Source organism: Carcharhinus amblyrhynchos, chromosome 34 (genome assembly GCF_965287045.1).
Source record: "Carcharhinus amblyrhynchos chromosome 34, sCarAmb.v2.hapA, whole genome shotgun sequence".
NCBI lineage: Eukaryota > Metazoa > Chordata > Chondrichthyes > Carcharhiniformes > Carcharhinidae > Carcharhinus > Carcharhinus amblyrhynchos.
Genome location: NC_137357.1, coordinates 518,743 through 540,520, shown reverse-complemented (window position 1 = coordinate 540,520; position 21,778 = coordinate 518,743). Strand labels below are relative to the sequence as shown.

At 41.6% G+C, this 21,778-nt stretch overlaps 1 protein-coding gene and 1 long non-coding RNA gene across 2 annotated transcripts in view; both read right to left on the bottom strand.

Annotated features, from left to right (window-relative positions):
* LOC145361221 (scavenger receptor cysteine-rich domain-containing protein DMBT1-like) overlaps positions 1 to 21,246 on the bottom strand; it is a 445,694-nt gene extending 424,448 nt beyond the window's left edge. The window contains exons 1-3 of the mRNA XM_080216858.1: positions 21,237 to 21,246; positions 19,994 to 20,311; positions 19,434 to 19,742 (exon numbers count right to left, since the gene is read on the bottom strand). Of these exons, the coding sequence (XP_080072984.1) occupies positions 19,434 to 19,742; positions 19,994 to 20,311; positions 21,237 to 21,246 (637 nt within the window). The remainder of the gene's footprint in view (positions 1 to 19,433; positions 19,743 to 19,993; positions 20,312 to 21,236) is intronic.
* Positions 13,202 to 19,002, bottom strand: LOC145361162 (uncharacterized). Its single transcript, XR_013889815.1, has 3 exons — positions 18,951 to 19,002; positions 16,710 to 16,811; positions 13,202 to 13,283 (listed from the first exon to the last, which is right to left on the bottom strand). It is a non-coding gene; the product is annotated as an uncharacterized LOC145361162 (long non-coding RNA).
* Positions 21,247 to 21,778: the final 532 nt, after the last annotated feature.

The following is a 21,778-nucleotide window of genomic DNA, read 5'->3' as shown; positions in this document are numbered from 1 at the left end:
GCATTTTCTTCCTACTTACAATTGGTTGGAAACCAACACTGAGTTATTTTTTTGCCGTGTCAAGTTCCCCATCAGTACGTGATGGTATGATTTTCCACAATTATCAATGCCAATACTGCATCCCAGCAAAACTATCCCACTAATATTACAGGATTCATGCCGGTAAATAGCGTCCCGCTCTCTGAGTAAGATGCTCCATGTTCAGTCCCAAGATTTAATAGGAACCCAGTGTCAGCACTTCCTGTAAAATCATTCCAAGGCAACAAGGCAGTGAGAACGGGAGATATCTCTGTTCGGCCATGGTTGGTATGGAGTGGCGCCCCTCTGGTAACGGGTTACTGACCTGCTCCATGTTAAAACATGGCCACGGAATCTGATGAATGCCTGCCTTTTGCACCACTAGTTTTGCACAGATAAACAAAACTACTGCAAGTGTCTAAACTCGCAGCGAGTTTTCTTGATTCCAATCTTATGCGCTGACTTTCACTGGTCTCTAAACGCCTCAGTGTTCCCTGTGATGGAGGCAGTGCCATCATCACTGGATTCATGATGCAGAGAAACAAAGTAAATTCTGCAGGACCCTGGTACGAATCTAACCTCTACAGAGAATGAGATATGAAATCAATACAAATCATGAACAGGAATATAATTCCAGAATGTAAGAATATACTAATTGCCCCGATCTTCCTCCAACAGAACCTGCCGCGGGGAGCTGGGATCCAACTTCTGTTATATATCAAGCCATCTATGAAGAAATAGATGATATTCCTCCCGCCAAGCTATACACTCAGTCTCGTGGTTCAGGTTTGTGTGTGTTTTAACCCAAGCTGGATTGAAAAATACCGCTTCACGTTTATACCCTTTTAGCCATGGTCAAGAGAAGCATTAACCTCACTGTCCTCCTGTAGAAAGGAAACATTTTAAATGTCTTTATTTATCTTCAGAGTATTTGCTTGCTTTATAAATTACCAATACTCATTATTGTTCAAGAAAATTTTTGCCTTCTGTTTAAAAATAGAAAGCAGAGTAGCTATTGCCAATTCCCAACTGTTTTGCAACTTGCACATATCAAAGTCTGATCTAAATCATAATAAGTGAAATATTTGATTGAATGTGTAAATGCACTCAATACTTTATTCCTGCTGGCCACATACACAGCGCCTAATTACAGGGCAGATTAGTATTTGGGGAATTTCCTGGAGTGCAATAGGTTTTTTTTTGTAAAATTGGTGCTTTTAACACCTTTTTTGGACCGAATCAAAGATAAAATATATCAAGAGAAAGCAAAAAAAAACAAACTATTCAATATAAGGGCGCATCGCCAATGCAAACGAGGAAGAACAACCACGGAAATGTATTAGACTCAGTGGAGTAGTGAACTGAGCCCAACGAGATTTGGAATCGGGGAAAGAAAAGTGATGATGTTATTTGTTAAGTTGGCAAAGGAGGACTACTTTATGAGTGAAAAATGGAATGTCAACTAACATAACGAAATATTCAATCAAAATAAAAGTAAAATGGCCAATTCAGAATTTACTTCAGGTGTTTTCGAAGGATAGATTGTACAGTCACTATAATGAAATGAGAGAAATATTAATCAATTGTTTATTTCAGTTTATACCAGAGATAACACTTAAGTTCATGACTTCACATCATGTGAATGGGAATGATATCAACAGTTAGAAACAAACATGAACTTAAAGCATCAAACTCATTCGGACATTTTCATCCATCCATTTTCAATGAAAGGGAAATTCTAGCAGAAGCAGAATTGCAGCTTTTCACCGAGTCATTAATAAAGTGTGTAATTCCAAACTGCTGGTGGAGAGCAAATAGTGATGCTGTGATTAGGAACGTACAAAAGGAAAATGAGAGTAAAATAGGTAACAGTTTACTGAACATTATTTGGAGAAAAGCCAATCGAATTTCGACCAAAGGAAAAACAGAAAATGTTTACATTAAAGCAAAACGAAGAAGTCAGTGCACCTTTCATGCTGGGATTCCTCACATAATCAACATAATCAAAATCTCACAAACGTCATCAGAGTAGATGCCTAAACATCAGGAAAGTATTTTTCTCGTGCCCAACGTTCATTAGGGAACTGCCATCTCATACACCAAAGAGCGGGGCAGTGTCCTGTCAGCTCTTTCTTCAGTAAGTTCCAGCATTTCCTGTATCTCAAACGTTTCCAAATCCTTGTTCCATCCCAGCACTTCAACAGAAAAAATAAAGCTGACGTTTTCATTATTGCTGACGGCACGGTGGCACAGTGGTTAGCAATAATGCCTCACAACTCCAGGGCCTGGGTTCATTTCCTGGCTTGGATCACAGTCTGTGTAGTGTTTGCACCTTCCACCCATGTCTGTGTCGCTTTCCTTCAGATGTCCCGGTTTCCTCCCAAAGTCCAAAGATGATTCGGTTGATTGACCATGCTAAATTGCCCCTTAGTGGAGGTCAGAGGGATAAGTTGGGTTCATATGTTTGGCTGCGGGGACAGAGCCGAGGTGAAAGTGTTGTCCGTGCAACCTCTATGGGTCAGATGGCCTCCCTCTGCACGGTAGGGGATCTATGAGTCTGTGGATTTTCAATTCTGATGATGAAAGGCTGGGGAGTAAAACGACAGCGAAAAGTGTTTCTGGATCATAAAAGCCGGTCCACTCGCCCAGATGTAATTGTTTTTTTTTAAAAATGCATGTTCCTCATTCACTGATATCTCACACATTATCTCTCCTCAGGGACTGGACATTTCGGAGCCAGCGTAACATGTTTTGTCCAATAACGTAGTGCTGGTTCTTCACTTTAGACCACTGCAGTCAGTCGGCGGACAGTCCGCCCAAAGTGGTGCCAGGATCAAATGCCAGGATATTTCCACAGAGGAGATGAAGTTGTTGTGATCTCTACTCTGATTTTCTGAATCACTCTCTGCCATGATAACATCGCAATGGCTCGATAAACAACTTGCCAACTAACCAATTATTTTGTGTTTACCAGTTTCTTCAAGCATTGACTCCTTCAATCAGATTGAATATTACACCAGTCACAGTTTGGGAGACACGGACCCTGGATCAGAACTTCCTGAACTGGAATCCTCCTCTATTCAGGGTAGGTCGACGTTCACATCCTACCATTTCCTCTGGGCCTTTCCACTCTGTAATATCTAAAATAGCTTCTGAAATCTCTAAACGTGTACAGCATGACGTGCACACCATGAAATGACAGCGCCAAATAGCTCAGATATTGCAGAATGATTTCAGTTGCAGAAACGTTGAATCTGAAACAATGTTTTACCATCATTCAGAACAATTGGAATGACCATGTATCTCCCCAGAAGCCTCTCTTGGCTCTGAATTGTGCACTGGTTTGTGGGATCGGTGGCTCATTAGAACAGTATAAATTTGAACTAAAATTAAAAGAAAACAGCACAATTTCGACCAATATTTCCGATGCTCTAATTCACTGGTCTCCGCGCCACAATAGATCAATATCTGTTCCATAATTGCTGTGGAAATAGATATTTAAGGAGATCGTTCTAACTGTCCATTATTACTGATTAATTTCAATTCAAACACTTTTACCTGTCAGCTCCTGCTTTGACAGACTATGACGACGCTGAGACTGAAAACATTGACTCCCAGAGTGGGCACTTGCTGCTGAACCGGGACCCTGACGGTATCTTCACTTTGACAAGTTCCAGCGGTGATCTCAGCACTCTGGGTGAGATAAAACTTTGATTGTTCATTTTCTGAAACAGTCGACCGGGATCAGTACACAATAAGTTGATAAGAAATTGGAACAGGATTAGGCCGTTCAGCCCCTCGACCCTGGTCCGCCCCTCAGTGGATCGTGACTAATCAGACATTCATCATATTGACTCTCTTCCCTTTCCCTGGATCCCTTCATTCCTTTACTGATTAATGATCTACCAATCACAGCCTTAAATGTGCACAAGGACTCTGCCTCCACAGCTATCTGTGGCAACGAGCTCCAAAGATTCACAACATGTTGAGAGAAAAAAAACACTTCAAATTACAGTCTCAAGTTGGTACCCTTCATTCTGATTCTGCGCAGTCTGGTGCTAGAATCTCTAATGTGTGGGTGGGTGGGGGAGGGGGTGACAACATCCTCTCAGCATTTATCCTGTCGATCCCCATAACAATCTTATGTTTCAATGAGATAACCTCTTATTCTACCGAATACCAATGTACATAATGGCAGCGATGTTTCTTTTGCCGTTATTAATCAGTATTTGTGCAATGACTATATTTGCCTCTCGTCATTGATTATCCGAACTCCGATGTTGCATCTTACTGTTCTCTCTTTATTATTGCTTCTCGTGTTTCTCTTTCCTATGTCACACAGTTTGTGTTCCCATCAACTTGTCATTCTGTTTTATCCCTTCCTAACCACACTATCAAACACTCACCACAGGACAGCATTCCCCGTCCCAGCCAGGTACAACACGTTCAGTTTGTATTGATCTCACCCCCCCCATCCCCACCGCCCCCCTCCCCTCCCCCCCCCCCCCCGCCACCCCCACACCCCCTGAACCTCTCCCAACGTCCCAGGAATCTAAAATCCGTCACCAGAGCACCAGATTCCCAGCCAGGTACTGAGCTGATATTCCAGCAACATTAACTTTGCCCAATAGGAGGAGCTGTTAGTAACTCTGAAATCACCAGATTTGAGGTAATAATTTTCAACTGACTTCCTATCCCCATAATCCGCTTTTGCATCTAGTTTTTTTTTCTAACTTAATTGATTAATACCGATGCAAATCACGGCAAGTGGCTCTTCAGCGCCCCCTGCTGAATATCTCCCAACTGCCCTGAGAAATCCTTGACTCGAACACCAGGGGCGCAACATTCCAGCCTGGAGTATCGTTTCCGGCCAAAGGAATGCCTTCCAATTTCCCTGACATTTGAATCTCATATAAGTATTGCATTCCCACACTTTCTGCTTCTATCTCGTGCAATGGAGCCATATATGGTGCAATGAATTGGGATGTTACTCCCATCACATGAGAAGCCATTACCCCAACAGGATCGAAATCAGCCCACCATCAGTGGCACCTCCGCGCCAGGCCCTAAATATTGTCCCTGCTCGTCTGCCTAACACTAAGGGGCGATTTAGCATGGCCAATCAACCCAACCTGCACTTCATTGGACCGTGGAGTGAACCGGAGCACCCTGGGAAACCCACGCAGACACGGAGAGAACATGCAAACTTCACACAGTGAGATGGGGATTGAAAACCCGTGATTGAAAACCCCTGATGCTGTGAGTCCGCAGTGCTAACCACTGTCTCACCGTGCTGCCCTTATTTTGTTTTCATTAATTTAAAACAATCTGGATTCAGACCGATATTCAGATTGAAACAAATCTTTAAATTAAATTACACCATTCCTTCAAACTCAGCCCTTGTGACTCCCTGTTTCTCGAAGCTCCTGACAAGGCCACACTGAATAGCCTTCTGTTTTTGGCCCGAAATTCAAGGCTTCTGAAGCTGCATTAATCCTGATTTCTAATTAACTCGCTCCAGCTGAGAGGCTGGGAAAACCTGTTTCCAATCTGCGATTAAAATTCACCCAATCAAAAGTGCAATGTTTAATTGATTGCTAAAATAATGAACAAAGTAGATTGAAATTTAACATTTCCTGGATACTGTGAGGAAATCCCTGTCATTTCTGATCTCCTTCATTGAGTCCCATGCTGTGACTGCTTTCTGAATTGATTATCACCTCTGATTATTACAGCAGTCTCCCGCCCTCTTGTGTGGAATATACTCGCTCTGGTCTGCAGCCGATCAAAGAATAATGTGGCATTTGTGTTTAGTTCATGTCGCGAATGCACTGAATTGTATTAAACAAGAAACCTACTTTAAGCCCAAAGTTCACCAAAAATGTGTCTACCCCCCACAGTGTACAGTAAATCCGCATTTATCCAATCTTATCGGTTCCTTCCACGCCAGCCCAGAATAACAAAGATTTCTGTGGCAAAGCAGGGACACTGGGCAGTGACCATTCATTTCCGAAGTTTACACATATACATTATAATGTTAAACCGTATTTTATGAGATTTTCCAATGGGAGTGCCGCAGTGTAGGGATGTGACCTGTCCCACGTGGTTTCTGCTTTGTGATTTCCTGCAGTATTTTCAGTGGTACATTACATTGAAAGTATCAGAGAAAATGTGTAGTGTGTATTTGATAGAAAGAAACTAACAGTTGAACTGGAATATAATACAAGTACTTGTGTAGTGTTTAACTGATTGTGGAAATGGTTGTAATTCTCACTCATTTTTCTTTTACCGTTTCAGGTCATAGTCATCCCAAAATTCAGGATGTGACGTCCTCAGACATGTGACTTAAATCAATGGGGGCGCCCATTAAGTTTTCCACAAATATCGCCACGTCGAATATGCTTTAATCTCACGTAAATGCGTAGTTGTTTTTGTATCAATATGTTATGACTTCATGTTGTGTATTTTGTGAATTATTATTTCTTTCTTTGTTTTATATGAAGGAGTAAACGTTTTGTTCAATTAATAATGAAAAACAGCATGGATTTTGTATCGAGTATTGCACTGTCCATATTAAAGTTGTTACATTGCATTGCATTGAGGAACGGAACCGTTATTATCATTCAAGATTTTATACAACTATTTTGTCAAAATGATTTGACGTTTATTTTGTAAAGTTTCGCTTCATATACCATTAAATAAAGATTAGGGCGCATAAATGCATGGATTGCTTCAGTTTTCTTCATTTGTTATATTCTAGATCATCCCGGAGGCGGGGGTGGGCTGGGATGGTGGTGGGGTAGTGGTGGTGGGTGTCAGCTGCACTTTCCTAGCAACTAAATACAATCCGATTACATCCCAGCACCACCCTAAACAATAGAGACCGTTGAGTAGCGGGAGGTATGAAGATGCTGCTCAGATTCCCATGTCTCCTTTTCATTTTAATTCCACAAGATTTAATATCCAGTAATCCGTTAGTTTCCATTTCCTCCGGATAAGCCCCTGTACGATCGCCCGGCAATTCCAACCATCCTTCGGTAGTTATGGCATTAAAACAGAAACATTAATGAGCTGAAGACTGTTATTTTATAAATACATAAATATTGGAAATGGTGATCAAACTGGAGAATTCCGACACCATTTACTGAGCGCAGATTAAGATGGAAATGTTTACATATCGGCCCACTTCGTTGGCCTTTTTTTTTCTCCGTGTGAGCTTGCTGTATTCCGCTGTGTCAGGTCCACAACGCCTCGTTGTCAATAAAGTTGTTGAAAAGGGAATTGCAGGGACAGTGGCACCAGCGGTTGGAGGAGAGAGTTTATTTATTCGTATCACGAGTAGGCTTACATTGACACTGCAATGAAGTTACTGCACAAATCCTCCAGTCGCCACAGCGGCCCCTATTCGGGTACACTGAGTGAGTACTGAGCATGGCCAATCCTTCATTAGCACATCTTTCTGAGTGTGGGAATAAACCAGAGCACCGGGGGGAAACCCGCACAGACATGGGGAGTACATGCAAACTTCGCATAGAAAATGACCCAAGCCAGGAATTGAACCCGTTTCCTTGGCACTGTCTCGCAGCAGCGCTCAGCACAGTGCCACCATGCGGGTGAAAGGAGGAGGAGGAACAGAAACGCCAGCTGTGGGAGGGGAGTGACAGAGCGAGAGGGGGAGACGCAGTGCCACCAGCGATGGTTTGAGTGAGTGGCCGAGGGAAGGGACAAACAAAGCTATCAGCGGTGGGAGGTTAGAGGGACAGGAACAGAGCCGGAGAGACAGCGACTCAAGCGGTTGGAGGAGAGAGGGACAGGGCGAAAATTGGAGAGACAGTGACACCAGCCGTGGTTGGGGTGGGAGATCGAGAGAACGAGAAACATCACCGGTGGGAAAAGAAAGTGACAGAGCGAGAAGTGGGGAGCACAGCGGCACCAGCAGTGGGATGAGAGAGTGACAGAGCGAAGAGGTCAGTGACAGCGTCACCAGCGGTGGGAGGAGAGAGTGCCAGAGGGAGGCAGTGACACACCGACACCAGCGGTGGGAGGAGAGAGTGCTAGAGAGAGGCAGTGACACACTGACAACAGCGGTGGGAGGAGAGAGTGCGAGATGAAGAAGCAGTGAAATTGCTTCAAATCGCTGTCAAATTGTGGAATTATCAGGTTATTCATGTAAGAGTTCAGAAACATGCTGGTGTAATGTTGGGTGGAATCAAGGAAATGGGAAATGTATACATTAGGAATTCATTAACTAATCGCTTAATGTCCAACAATAAATAAATATTGTCCGTTAAATGGGCGATACCTTGATGCAAATATTGACCCCTTGTTCTAAATTTCCAGCAAGAGAGAACATCCTTTCCACATCTAACCGTTAAGTACCCTCCAGGATCTTAGCGGTTTTGATCAAATCGCTTCCTACTGTCATAAATTGCAGCGAATGCAAACTGGGTCTCTGCAAACTTACTGCAGCAGTAACCAGTCCATTACAGATATTAGCACAGAACACTTTTTTTTAACTCCTTCCCGTAGAATTAATTATTTCCTTCAATAAGGAGTCTATAAATGTACACAATATTCCTGTTGTAGACTCACTGATGCATTATCTATCTGGAGCACAACCTCCCGGAAGTTGTATTCATTTCCTCTCACAGAATTTCCAAGAAGACCACAGAGGGGAAAGGTTGAGGGGCTGTTGCAGTGCCGTAGGTGCGTTTTTTTTTACGACACTGTTGCATTGTGAATTTACTTTCAGCCTCCTATGTAGTAATCTGCAAGGAAATCTGGGTTTTTGTTTCTGAATGTGAATGGCCAATGGATTTAGAAGAAAGTTCAGAATATTTTTGGGGCCTTTGGGAAATTTCATTCGTGCAGAGAAGTCATTGAGATGAAATTACAATAAAATCCAAATCCTATTTTTACCTCTGATGAAGGAACAGCCACATGGACTCGAAACGTTAACTCTGTTTCTCTCTTGACCCCAGAAGCCAAACACTGCCTGGGTCTAGATATTTCTGGACCCTCAGCATTTAGGCACCGTTTTCAGTGCAATTCAATCCAACACTAACTGGCCTGATAATAAATACAGACAGCAAAACCTTTGCGTGAAAAATCGTGAATTCAATTCAAATTTGTACATCGGATGTTCAGGTAATTAGTGGGTGGGAGTTCCAGTACACATGATGTGAGCTGAATCAGTAAGAACTTGCGTTCATATAGCGCCTTTAGAGAAGATATATATATATATATATAATATATATATATATATGTCAGGGATAGGTTCTTTACCCAGCGGGTGGTGAGGGATTGGAATTCCCTGCCTGCTGCAGTTGTAAATACGCCTAGTTTGGTGGCGTTTAAGAGATCCGTGGATAGGTTTATGGATGGAAAGGGATTGGTTTAGGTTAGAGGGTCATTGTTTTTTAACTGGTTGGCGCAACATCGTGGGCCGAAGGGCCTGTTCTGCGCTGTAATGTTCTATATGGTGTCGTCTTTGTATTGGATTCCATTACGGTCTCACTATGATTAGCATCGTGATGCATGCACAGGATTATCAGTTTATTTGTCATTTTTGTTTTTCATGAGATTGAGCTGAAATGTGGAAATATAGATCTGTGAAACCAGCAGAGTGATAACACAGATTTACATCTTAAATAAGAAATCGAAACCACGTCATGGCGATGATGTTTATTCGAATTGTCTTGAATGATGATCAGTTTGATGGTTTAGAATAGACCCAGTGTAGCGGTATCCCAATGGGTAGCTGATGGACTGGAAATATATGGGGGCCTCCCGGTTCGAATCCTGCCCAGAGTGTTTCCCCTATTCCTCATTCACTTTCAAGTTTCACAACATTCCTTTGGGATGGATCACCACCTACCCGGAGGGGTAACCAGCACCTTTCAACGATAAGAAATGTTTTTTCTCTAATCCTTATTCTCGGAATTTCTGCCTTAAGTACACGAATGATCGGCCTAAGGAGTGGCAGTGATCTTTCTGTGTCTCTATCCCCTTGTGTAAGTCACTCTGTGTTTAATTATACATGTGTCTGCCTGTGTGCACGGGATGCACTTGTGTACGTTCCTGTGCAAGTTCCTGCTTGTCACTGTCTGTGTTGTTTTCGTCTATTTATCCAATTTTTTTTTTAGTTATGTGCCTGTAAGATGCTTTTCCTCAAATAATTTTCCAATTCACTTTTCAAAATGATTAATGCCATGAGTGAAGAAGAGGGGAGACCCCTAGATCTTGCCATCCTGATACAAATGGAATTTGAAGTGTTGGATCTGTTGCTAACAGTGAGTGTGAAACTCAAAAGACCAGAAGACCATGAGATGGAAGAGCAGAATTCAGGCAATACAAGATGGCCGCCAGCGATGGGTCTCCCTGCAGCCCATTGTCCAGATTGTCCCCGGTGGATGTGGTGGGGATGGTGCAGCAGATGGAGCAACAATACCAGTTTCAATGGGGGGAAGAAGCTGCAATGCTGCCCCCTGGTGTACACTCCTCTCCAGTCTCTGCATTGCAGAGTGTTTAAAGCCAGAGAGTGAATTGTCACCGCAGCACCTTGACCCCAGGGATCAAACTACCCCCACTTAAAACCATCAAATCCTGACAGTGCATGGACTATGCATCGACAGAGCATCTTATCCGATTCCCCGACCCTCACATAGTTACCCCCAGATCCCCCCTAACCCTCACATCGTTGGGATGTGGGAGGAAACCGGAGCACCCAAAATGAAACCCACACAGACACGGGGAGAATGTGCAAACTCAGCACAGACAGTGACCCAAGGCTGGAATCGAACTCGGACCCCTCGCGTTGTGAGGCAGCAGCGCTAAACACTGTGTCACCGTACTGTCACTCCGGGAAATACATTTGTGTTGAACATGGGGCGGGCGGGGAGATTTCTCCCTCACTTTGATTATTGGAGGGGGGATGGGTATCAGAATAACTCAGAGTTGCCTCAATATCCTCACCTTTCCTCTTGTTTCTTATTTTAAACAAAACTCATTTCTCCACCTGGCCCAGCGATAGGGCTAACAGAAAGCAGAGAAAAGGATACGGCATAGAAAGAGGCCATTCAGCCCATCACATCTGCACCAGAACGAGAAATATAACTGGCATTCCATTCTAATCCCACCTTCTAGTGACCCAGTCCCCAACCCGATCTTTACAGGTTACAACATTTCAGCTGCAGATCTGGGGGCCGATCGACGGATCCGAGGAGTTTCTGTCTGAACCACCAGGTTAAACACGAATTCCAGACACCCACTACTCTCTGAGTGAAAACCTTCTTCCTAATGTCCCCTCTAATCCTCCCAGTAATCCCCATTCAATCTTTGCCAACCCCACTCACCCGGTAAATGTCCTCTCTCTGCCTCCGTGACGATTTACAATATAATAAATGAAGAAAACGGAAGCAAACCATTTATTTATCTGCTCTAATCTTTATTTAATGGCATAAGAAGGGAAGCTTTTACAAAATAAACTTCAAATCCATTTGACACAAAAAAAGGCATCAAATCTTGAATTATAATAACGGTTCCGTTCCACAATGTAATACGATGTAACAGCTTTAATATGGACCGTGCAATACTCGATATATATTCTAGGTTGTTTTTCATTGTTGCTTGAACAAAACGTTTACTCTTTCACGCAGAACAAAGACAGAAATGGGAATTCACAAAACACAACATGAAGTAATAACCTATTGACACAAAAAAAACAAATATTTTATGAGGGAGTAAAGCATATTCGACATGGCGATATTTGTGGATAAGTTAAGGGGCGCCCCCTTTCATTTAATCCCATGATTCATATGTCTGAGGACGTCACATCCTGTATTTGTTGATGACTATGACCTGAAACGGTAAAATAAAAATGAATAAGATTTACAACTATTTCCACAATCAGGTCAACACTTCACAAGCACTTGCCTTATATTCCAGTTCAACTGGCATTATCTTTCTACCAAATACACACTCCACATTCTCTCTGATACTTTCAATGTAATGTACCCCTGGAAATACTGCAGAAAATGACAAAGCAGAAACCACACGGGACAGGTCACATCCCTACACTGCAGCACTCCCATTGGAAAATCTCATCAAATATCATTCTAATGTATATGTGTAAACTTCATAAATGAATGGTCACTGCCAAATGGCTGTTAAAAACCTGCGCTTGCGCCACAGATAGCATTGCTATTCTTAGCTGGCGTGGAAGGAGCCGGTAAGATGGGATCAATACGGGTTTGTCCGTGAGTTGTCAATACGTGGAACACGTTGTCACAGAGAGCTGTGGAGGCAGAGTCCTTGTGCACATTTAAGGCTGAAATAGGTAGATTATTGATCAGTAAAGGAATCGCGGGTTACGCGGAAAAGGGAAGAGAGTAAATAGGATGAATGTCTGATGAGTCAGGATCCACCGAAGTGAGGACCAGGCTGGAATGTCTGAAAGGCCTAATCCTGTTCCAATTTATTATCAATTTATTATGTACTCATCCCAAGCGCCTGCCTAAGAAACGGAACAATCAAAGATTTATCTCACCCAGAGTGCCGAGATCACCGCTGGAACTTGTCAAAGTGAAAATACCGTCAGGGTTCCGGTTCAGCAGCAAGTGCCCACTCTGAGGGTCAATGGCTTCAGTTTCTGCATCGTCATAGTCTGTCAAAGCAGGAGCTGAGAGGGAAAAGTGTTTGAATTGAACTTAGTTAGTAATGAAGTACAGTTAGAGTCATGTCCTTGAATGTCTATTTCCACAGGAATTACAGGACAGAGACTTTGATCTATGGTGGCATGGAGGTCAGTGAATTCGAGCATGGAAAATTATTGGACGAAGCTTTGTTTCGTTTTTGTGTTAAATGTTAGTTCAAATTTATATCGTTCCCAATGAGTCACCGATCCCTCAAACCAGTGCACAATTCTCAACCAAGGGAGGCTTCTGGGGAAATACATGGAATTTCTTTTTAAAAAATGTAATTTACATTGCTTGGAACGATGATAAAACATTGTTTCAGTCTCAAAGTTTCTGTAATTGAAATCATTCTGCCATGTCTGAGCTGCTTGGCACTGTTGGGAGATTTCAGAAGCCATTTTAGATATTACAGAGTGACAAGGCTCAAAAGGGAATGGTAAAATGTGAACTTCGACCTACCCGGAATAGACGAGGAATCCACTTCAGGATATTCTGATCCAGGATCCGTGTCTCCCAAACTGTGACTGGTGTAATATCCAATCTGATTGAAGGAGTCAATGCTTGAAGAAACTGGTAAACACAAAAATAATTGGTTGGCTGACAAATTGTTTGTGGAGTCATTAAAATGTTATCGTGATAGAGATTCAGAAAGTCAGTCGAAATCACAGAAGCTTTATCGCCTCTGTGGAAATATCCTGGCATTTGATCCTAGCACCAATTTGGGAGAACAGTCAACCGAATGATCGCAGTGGTCTAAAGTGAAGAACCAGCACTACCTTATTGGGAAAAGGATATTACTCTGGCTCCGAAATGTCCAGTCCATTAGGATAGATAATGTGTGAGATATCAGAGAACCCGGGATAATGTAAGAACAAATCCATTATATCTGGGTCCGTGGACCGGCTTTGATGATCCAGAATCACTTCTTCCTGCCATATTATCCGCATCTTTTATCCTCAGAGATGAAAATCCATAGAATCATAGATACCCTACAGTGCAGAGTGAGGCCATTTGGCCCATCGAGATTGCACTGAAAACCATCCCACCCAGGGCCTGTTTCAGCACGCAAACGTATGAACCCTACTCAGCCCTTTGACCAACACGAAGAGGCAAATTCCCATGGCTAATCAACCGAATACACACATCTTTGGACTGTGGGAGAAAACCAGGACACCTCAAGGGAAGCGATGCAGACATGGAGAGAAGATGCAAACTCTACACAGACTGAGACACAAGCCAGGAATCGAACCCAGATCCTGGAGCTATGAGGCAGCAGTGCGAACCACTGTGCCGCCGTGCCGTCAGCAGCAGTGAAAACACTGGGGATTTTCACAGTAATTTCAATGCAGTGTTAATATAAACCTACTTGTGACTAATAAATACGTTTTATTTTCCTCTCATGGAAGTCTCCTGCAAGGCACCAGAAAAGAGCATGAAAAGGCCAAGTAAGAACTCCTTCGTTTTTACTCTGATTTTAACTCTGTTCAGCCATTCCGGATAGGTGTCAGCCCTCCTTACTGCTAATGTATTTGTAAATCGTTTTCAACGGTCTCCTGATTCCTGTCTCGTTTTACAAAAAAACTGTTAAGAACCATGCAATCCAATCAAAATGGGATCAGATCAATGTTCCACTGACTTATAACTTCACTTCTGTACTTTTTATAAACATAACAGACTGTGTCAAAGCTTGAAATCGGAAACAAAACAGAAAATGTCAGACAGCATCAGCAGGTCCGGCATGAACACGAGTCATTGACATCAAATTGTTAGATTTGTTTTCTTTGCAAATCTGCTGAGTTGGTCGAGCATTATCCACTGTTTTGTTTTCGAAATGAACGTTTGTGTTTGTTCTGCTTTCTGGTGAACTTTTCTGCCTGCTTTGAATTAACTGTGTCGCTTTGTATGTTTAGTCAATTTTATGAGCTATTGCATCTAATTTAGTTTTCAATAAAATATACTAAATTGTCTCCCTTTTTTTCTCATCAAGTTATCATTATCAGTTAAATATATTGATTTTCGTTTTCAAATCATATGTTCGTTATATCAAGTTTATGAATGTTACTTTTCTGTACAAAAATGCTGTCATCTGGAACACCAATTCTCATCGTCTACCGTTGATAGAAACACATTTTACCCCTCAATTTGATAGCTTTATTGCAGCCAGCCAATATCATTTTTTTTTTCTGCCTTCCCATGACTCCCGCACATGGAACAAAGACTTGGAAAGACTATTCACTGCCAGCCGCTTTCAAATACTTTACAGCAACTGAAGTAGATTTGAAATGGCGCCTTTGCAGTATAGAAATACAGAATTTTATGCATTTCAATCTTTCACGGTGAGTAACAACAATTTAATAATGGACTGGTGTTTTCAATTTGGGAATTTGTTCAAGTGGTAGATTTTGTTCCGGACAAACCTCCCATCTCAAGTCTTCTTCAATATGGTCAGCTGATCATTGATCACCAAAGGAGAATGCATCTTGGCCATTGGGTGAATGTCTCCTATGTACTTTGCCAAGTGTGCAGCGACTCGCTCAGCACAGCACCGGAGTGTCAGCTTTTTTTCAATTGAAGTGCTGGAATGAAACATGGATTTGGAAACATTTGTGATGTAGGGAAAATTGGAATTTACTGAAAAAAGAGCTGACAGGACATTGTCCCATTTATCAGTGTAGGAGATGGCAGTTCCCCAAACGAATTTTGGGCACGAGAAACAATATGTATTTTTTTATGGTGTTTACGGTATCTACTCCGATGGCTTTTGTGAGATATTGATGATGTTGATTATGTGAGAGATCCCACCATGAAAGGGACACTGACTTCTTTATATTGCTTTAATGCAGAAAATTTCTTTCGTCCTTTTGTCGAAATTTGATGAGCTTTCATCCCAATAATGTTCAGTAAACTGATACTTATTTTGTTGGCATTCTCATTGTTCTTTCCTAACCACAGCATCAATGTTTGCTTCCCGCCAGGACTCTGGCATTACACACTTTATTAATGACTCGGTGTAAAGCTGCAATTCTGCTTCTGCTAGAATTTCCCATTCTTTGAAAACGCGTGCATGAAAATGCTCCAATGAGTTAATTGCGTGTAGTTCTTTTTTTTGTTTCTACCTTTTGATCCCTTTCCCATTCACATCTTGTGAAGTCATGAAATTTAGCGTTATGTCTGGGAGAAACTGAAACAAACAATTGATTAATATTTCTCTCATTTCGGTACTGTGACTCTTTGTAAAAACTATCCTTCGGATATACCTGAAGTAAATTCTGAATTGGCCATTTTATTTCTCTTTTGATTGAATATTTCGTTATGTTCATTAACATTCCATTATTCACTAATATAATAGCCCACCTTTGCCATCTTAACAAATAACATTATCATTTTTTCCCCGATTCCATATCTCGCTGGGCGCAGTTCACTACTCCACTGATTCTAACAGATTTCCCCGGTTGCTGTTCCTTGTTTGCATTGGTGATGTGTCTTTACATTTAACAGTTTGCATTTTTTTCTGCTTGTTGTATTTATATTTTATCTTTGATTCTGTCCAGAATTGGCTTTAAAACTACCAATTTTAGAAAAAGAAAACTATTGCATTCCAGGAAATTTCCCAAATACGAATCTGTCCTGTAATTAGGCGCTGTGTATGTGGCCAGCAGGAATAAAGTATTGAATGTATTTACATATTCAATCAAAATATTTTACTTCTTATAATTTAGATCAGACTTTGATATGTGCAACTTGCAAAACAGTTGCAAATAGGAAATAGCTACTTTGCTTTCTATTTTTAAACAGAAGAAAAACATTTTTTTGAACAATAATGAGTATTGGTAATTTATTAAGCATACAAATCCTCTAAAGATAAATAAAGACATTTAAATGTCTCCTTTCTACATGAGGTTAGTGAGGTTAATGCTTCCCTTGACCATGGCTAAAACGGGTAAACGTGAAGCAGTATTTTTCCATGTAGTTTGGGTTAAAAAAAAACACACAAACCTGAACCACGAGACTGAGTGTATAGCTTGGCGGGAGGAATATCATCTATTTCTTCATATATGGCTTGATATATAACAGGATCCCAGCTCCCCGCGGCAGGTTCTGTTGGAGGAAGATCGGGATAATTAGCATATTCTTACGTTCTGGAATTATATTTCTGTTCATGATTTGTATTGATTTCATATCTCACTCTATTTAGAGGTAAGATTCGTACCAGGGTCCCGCAAAATTTATTTTGTTTCTCTACATCATGAATCCAGTGATGATGCCACTGCCTCCATCACAGGGAACACTGGGGCATTTAGAGACCAGTGAAAGTCTGCGCATAAGGTTGGAATCAAGGGAACTCGGAGCGCGTTCAGGCACTTGCAGTAGTTTTGTTTATCTGTTCAAAACTATCGGTGAAAAAGGCAGACATTCATCAGATTCCATGGCCGTGTTTTAACACGGAGCAGGGCAGTAACTTGTTGCCAGAGGGGCGCCACTCCATACCAAGCATGGCCGAACAGTAATATTTCTCATTTTCACTTCTCGACATTGTTGCCTTGGAAGGATTTTACAGGAAGCGCTGACACTTTATTCCGATTAAGTCTTGGGACTGAACATGGAGCATCTGACTCAGAGAGTGGGACGCTATTCACCGGCATGGATTCTGTAATATTAGTGGGATAGTTTTGCTGGGATGCAGTATTGGCATTGATAATTGTGGAAAATCATACCATCACGCCTCAAAATGGGTTGAGTGTTGTTAGAGAACTTGACACAGCAAAACAAAAACTCAGTGTTGGTTTCCAACCAATTGTAAGTGGAAAGAAACTGTCATTTGCTAAATAATTAATGAACGCGTTGGAACACGGGAATTACGAGCGAGATTGGGCAATCCAGCCATTTGAGCCCGCTCCAAAGTTCTATATGATCATAGCTGATCTTATCCTGGTCTCAAACCCACAAACCTGCCTGCACCATTTTAGATTTATCCAACTTTCATTGAGACACATATGTGTTCCTTTCTTGAATCTACTGACTGATATTGTTTTGTATTTAAATTCCTGTCCTTTTGCAGTAAATGTCAATATTCAAATTGTCATTCTGATGAAATGCTGCATTTGTACATTAACGTTCTGTCATTCATGCACAAGTACACCCAGATCCCTCTGCATTGACACACTTTGAATATGCTTCCCATTTAAATAATCATTTACCTTTTTAATAGTTATTTTTTCTGCGAGCATGTTTGACCACAGATGTATCAACATTAAGCTCCATCTGTGACTTTCTGGTCCATTGTCCAAGCCTGCCAATATCCAACTGTAAACTCGATAATCTCATCAGGACTTGCTTTCCCACTCATCTTCGGATCATCCTCAAATCTTGTAGTGTTTCACTCTTGCCCGGATCACAGGTCAGTTATATCAGTTGTAAACTGTTGAAAACTGAACACTGCGTCATCCCTCGTATTCATTTTGCTCTCTATCCAGAGAAGGACAATGTTATCCCTATCCTATACTTTCTCTCATTCAGCCAATCCTCGATCCAAGCCAATACTCTGTGCCCAACCTCTGGGATCTAAAACTCTTGTCCAAGGCCTTCAAGAATCTCAATGTGCCACATCCACGTGATGCTCATCATCCACCTCGCTATTTAAATCCTCAAAAAAAACTTGAGCAAGTTTGTCAGAAACAAGTTGTCCGTCATTAAATCGTGCTGACTCTGGATAATTCCGCTTTGTTTTCCATTGATCCGTTATCTCCTGCTCAATGACTGACTGCAACAACTTCCCAACATAGAGGTCAAAATACGTGGTCTGCAGTTTGGCTCTTTTTGTGTCTCTCTTTTTTTTGAATCAGAGTGTCATATTAGCGTGTTTCCAATCCACTGGTATCTTTCCAGAATCTCGGAAACATTGAAATAACAAAACAAGTGCACTATATCTGCTGCCATCTCCTTTAATACTAAAGTGTGCAGGTCATTAGAGTTCAATTTGTTGCATTAAAATATCCAATTCCGTATCCCATGCACTGGTGGATGGAGCGGGAATATGAATGTAGATAACTCCCTCATTTATATGCCATATTTTACTGCTTCTCATGTGACTCGAAATAAATTACTGGTCAATACTCAGTTAGTTTGTTTTTGAAATGTATTCAAGTCAGTCTATGTAAATCGGCAGAGAAGCCCCTCTGATGTATGAAGCAACATCCATGACTCAGCGTGGGTTCAGGGATATGATTCGGGCCTTACCTTTTATTGATGATCTTCTCTGCATTACTGCCAAAAGGGCGATGAACTCACAGACCAACAGGACACCGAATGATATGCATATCACCAGAGGGATGGAGGTGCTTTCATCTTCATATCCTTGATGAAAGATTCAAGGAAGTTTGTGAGATAAAGTGTCTACAATGTTTTAAATACTTACATGATTATCAAACACTCAGACTGTCGGTAGAAATTGTTAAAAAAGTGGCAAAACAAATGTGTGGCAACTATCAACGCTAATGTAAAATGAGGCGTAATAGTGATTGATATTTATTACTGAGACATACCTGAAGGTGTGGGTGGAACAGTCGGAGATAATTCCGGACCTGATGAAGATATGGTAAAAGGGAGACAATTATTTGCATTGTTGGTCACAAAGACATTTGAAAACATTAATTAACTTCAGCAAAAATGGGCGAACAACGTTACACAGTCCTAAACCACACCGCTCAGTGGTAGACTTACCGGAACAAATCACACTGGCATCTTCCTTGTGATCACAGTCAGACTGAGTTGATAATGAAGGGCAGTCCAACAGAAAGGATTCACTTCCGGTGCACTTCACCTCATCCAGCCAGATAGTACCGTTACCCTGCCCAAAAGCGGCCCCTCCTGTGGCCTCGAGAGCAGATCCACAGCCCAGCTGTCTGCAGACAACACTGGCATCGTTCAAATCCCAGGAATCATCACACACCGTGCCCCAGGCTCTATTACACCATATCTCCACTCTCCCGGAGCAGCTGTTGTTACCTCCAGCCAAGCGCAAACTTTGTCCTGAAATTGTTAAAGATAATAAATAAATTATTAGCCTTGATGAAGCAGAAGAGTTAATAATTTATTTATATACAATCAGATAGCTGTTTTATTAAAGTTGGGAATGCACCTGATTCTCGCTTGCAGCTGTTCACATTTTCCTGTTCTTGTTTCGGTTTGTCTCCCCCTGTTGATAAGACAAACATGTTGACTCCATGAGCTACATCAATATTTCAAATCTCACCTGTAAGCAGAATGATTGATTGTGTTACCTGAACAAACGACACCTGCATCGTCCGAATGATCACAGTTGTGTTGACCCCACGGGTCTGCCTGGCACTGCCAAAGGGTCGACTCGTGTGAAAGGCATTCCATCTCATCCAACCAAATCGGTCCGGATCCTACTCCGAATGAGCGAGCGTTATAATCGATGGAAACAAGTGTGCCACAACCTAACTGTTTACAGATCACTGCTCCATCATCGAAATCCAGGTTTACAGCGCAAACTGTTCCCCAGGTCCCATTATAGAGCACTTCCACTCGGCCCTCACAGCGATGCTTTCCATTCACCAATCGCAGCTCTTTGTGCTCTGTCAAACAAATCATAAGTAATCATGTGGTTCAATTATCAATTCTGAATCCACGCTCTATATATCTAAGTTGCGTTCACTGTTTGCTTATTTTTTGCAAATAGGTCACATAAAAACAGATATAATCAAGAATAAGCAGCATTGAGTTTCAGTCGAAACATTTGAACGATGAATCCGATTGATTTATTCGCATAGCTTGCAGCAATGGTGATGTGGGCAATGCTACAGATGCTCTGTGCACGGATTACCAACAGAGCTTCAAGGATTTCCCATAGTGAAAGCCCACGAAAGACAATGGGAAACCAGGAAATCAGGATTAAAGTCGATTAAAAAAAAAGTTTGTCAAGTTTCTCGTTACGGAAGTAGCAAAACTTCCGGTGTGAGGTTCACATAGATTGGTCCAGTGGCCGCTGCTCCGTGGGAGTTACATAAACTTGCTGGATTCAGCAAAGTGGTTTCTATAGTTAATACTAAAGAGAACTGCAAATTATGTGCCAAAATACTAACACATGGCAGGATACACATGCCAATGACAACTTCGTTTTCGCACTGCTAAGTGGAATGCAGCGAACTTTGATGCGAAGAATAAAGTGACAGCATGCTTCTTGAGAAATAAGTGATTAAACCAAATGTCTTTATCAGTTATCCGAAATATTTTACATATAAACTGATGAAATTTAAGGCTTGTGACCGTAATAGTCAGTGATATTAATTTGAAGATACATTTATGTCAGGAAATGAGGGATAAGGAAACATAAGGCAACACATCAAAAGCAGGATATAGAAATATTATAACGGTAATGATGTCCAAAATAAACAACACAGAGAGGGATTGGACAGAACATTCGAAAGCGCTGTCCTTCGGTATATCAGGAACATATCTTATATATGAAACTTCAAATGTAACTGAAGTTGGGACATTTACCAGAGCACATGATCCTCACATCTTCTTTATGATTACAGTCGTGTTTACCCCACAATGCATGGGGACATTCCCAGAAAAATGATTCATTCCCGGAGCATTCCAGCTCATCCAACCAAATTGGCTGTGAGTCGGGTCCAGCCGATGTATGAAGAGGAAGCGGCATTGCATGTCCACAACCCAGCTGCTTGCAAACCACGTCAGCGTCTGTCAGATCCCAGGAATCATCACAAACTGAGCCCCAGATCCCATTGTGATAAATCTCCAGTCGGCCCGCACATCGGCTTCCACCGCCAGAGAGTCTTAACTGCTTGTGTTCTAATAGAATAGTGAAAGTGACATGTTACATTTCTTAAACATATTCATCTCGTTGCTTAATTCAAACTATTGTATAATTTGACATTAATCTACTCTCTACGAAAACCCGTTTCTGTTCCGAGGTAAAATAAATGATGTGGCGTTTACAAATCTTCTGCATGTTCATATGTCCAACGATTATATAATCCGACAGTTTTTGGTGTGGATCTGACCCACTCATTGCTCCT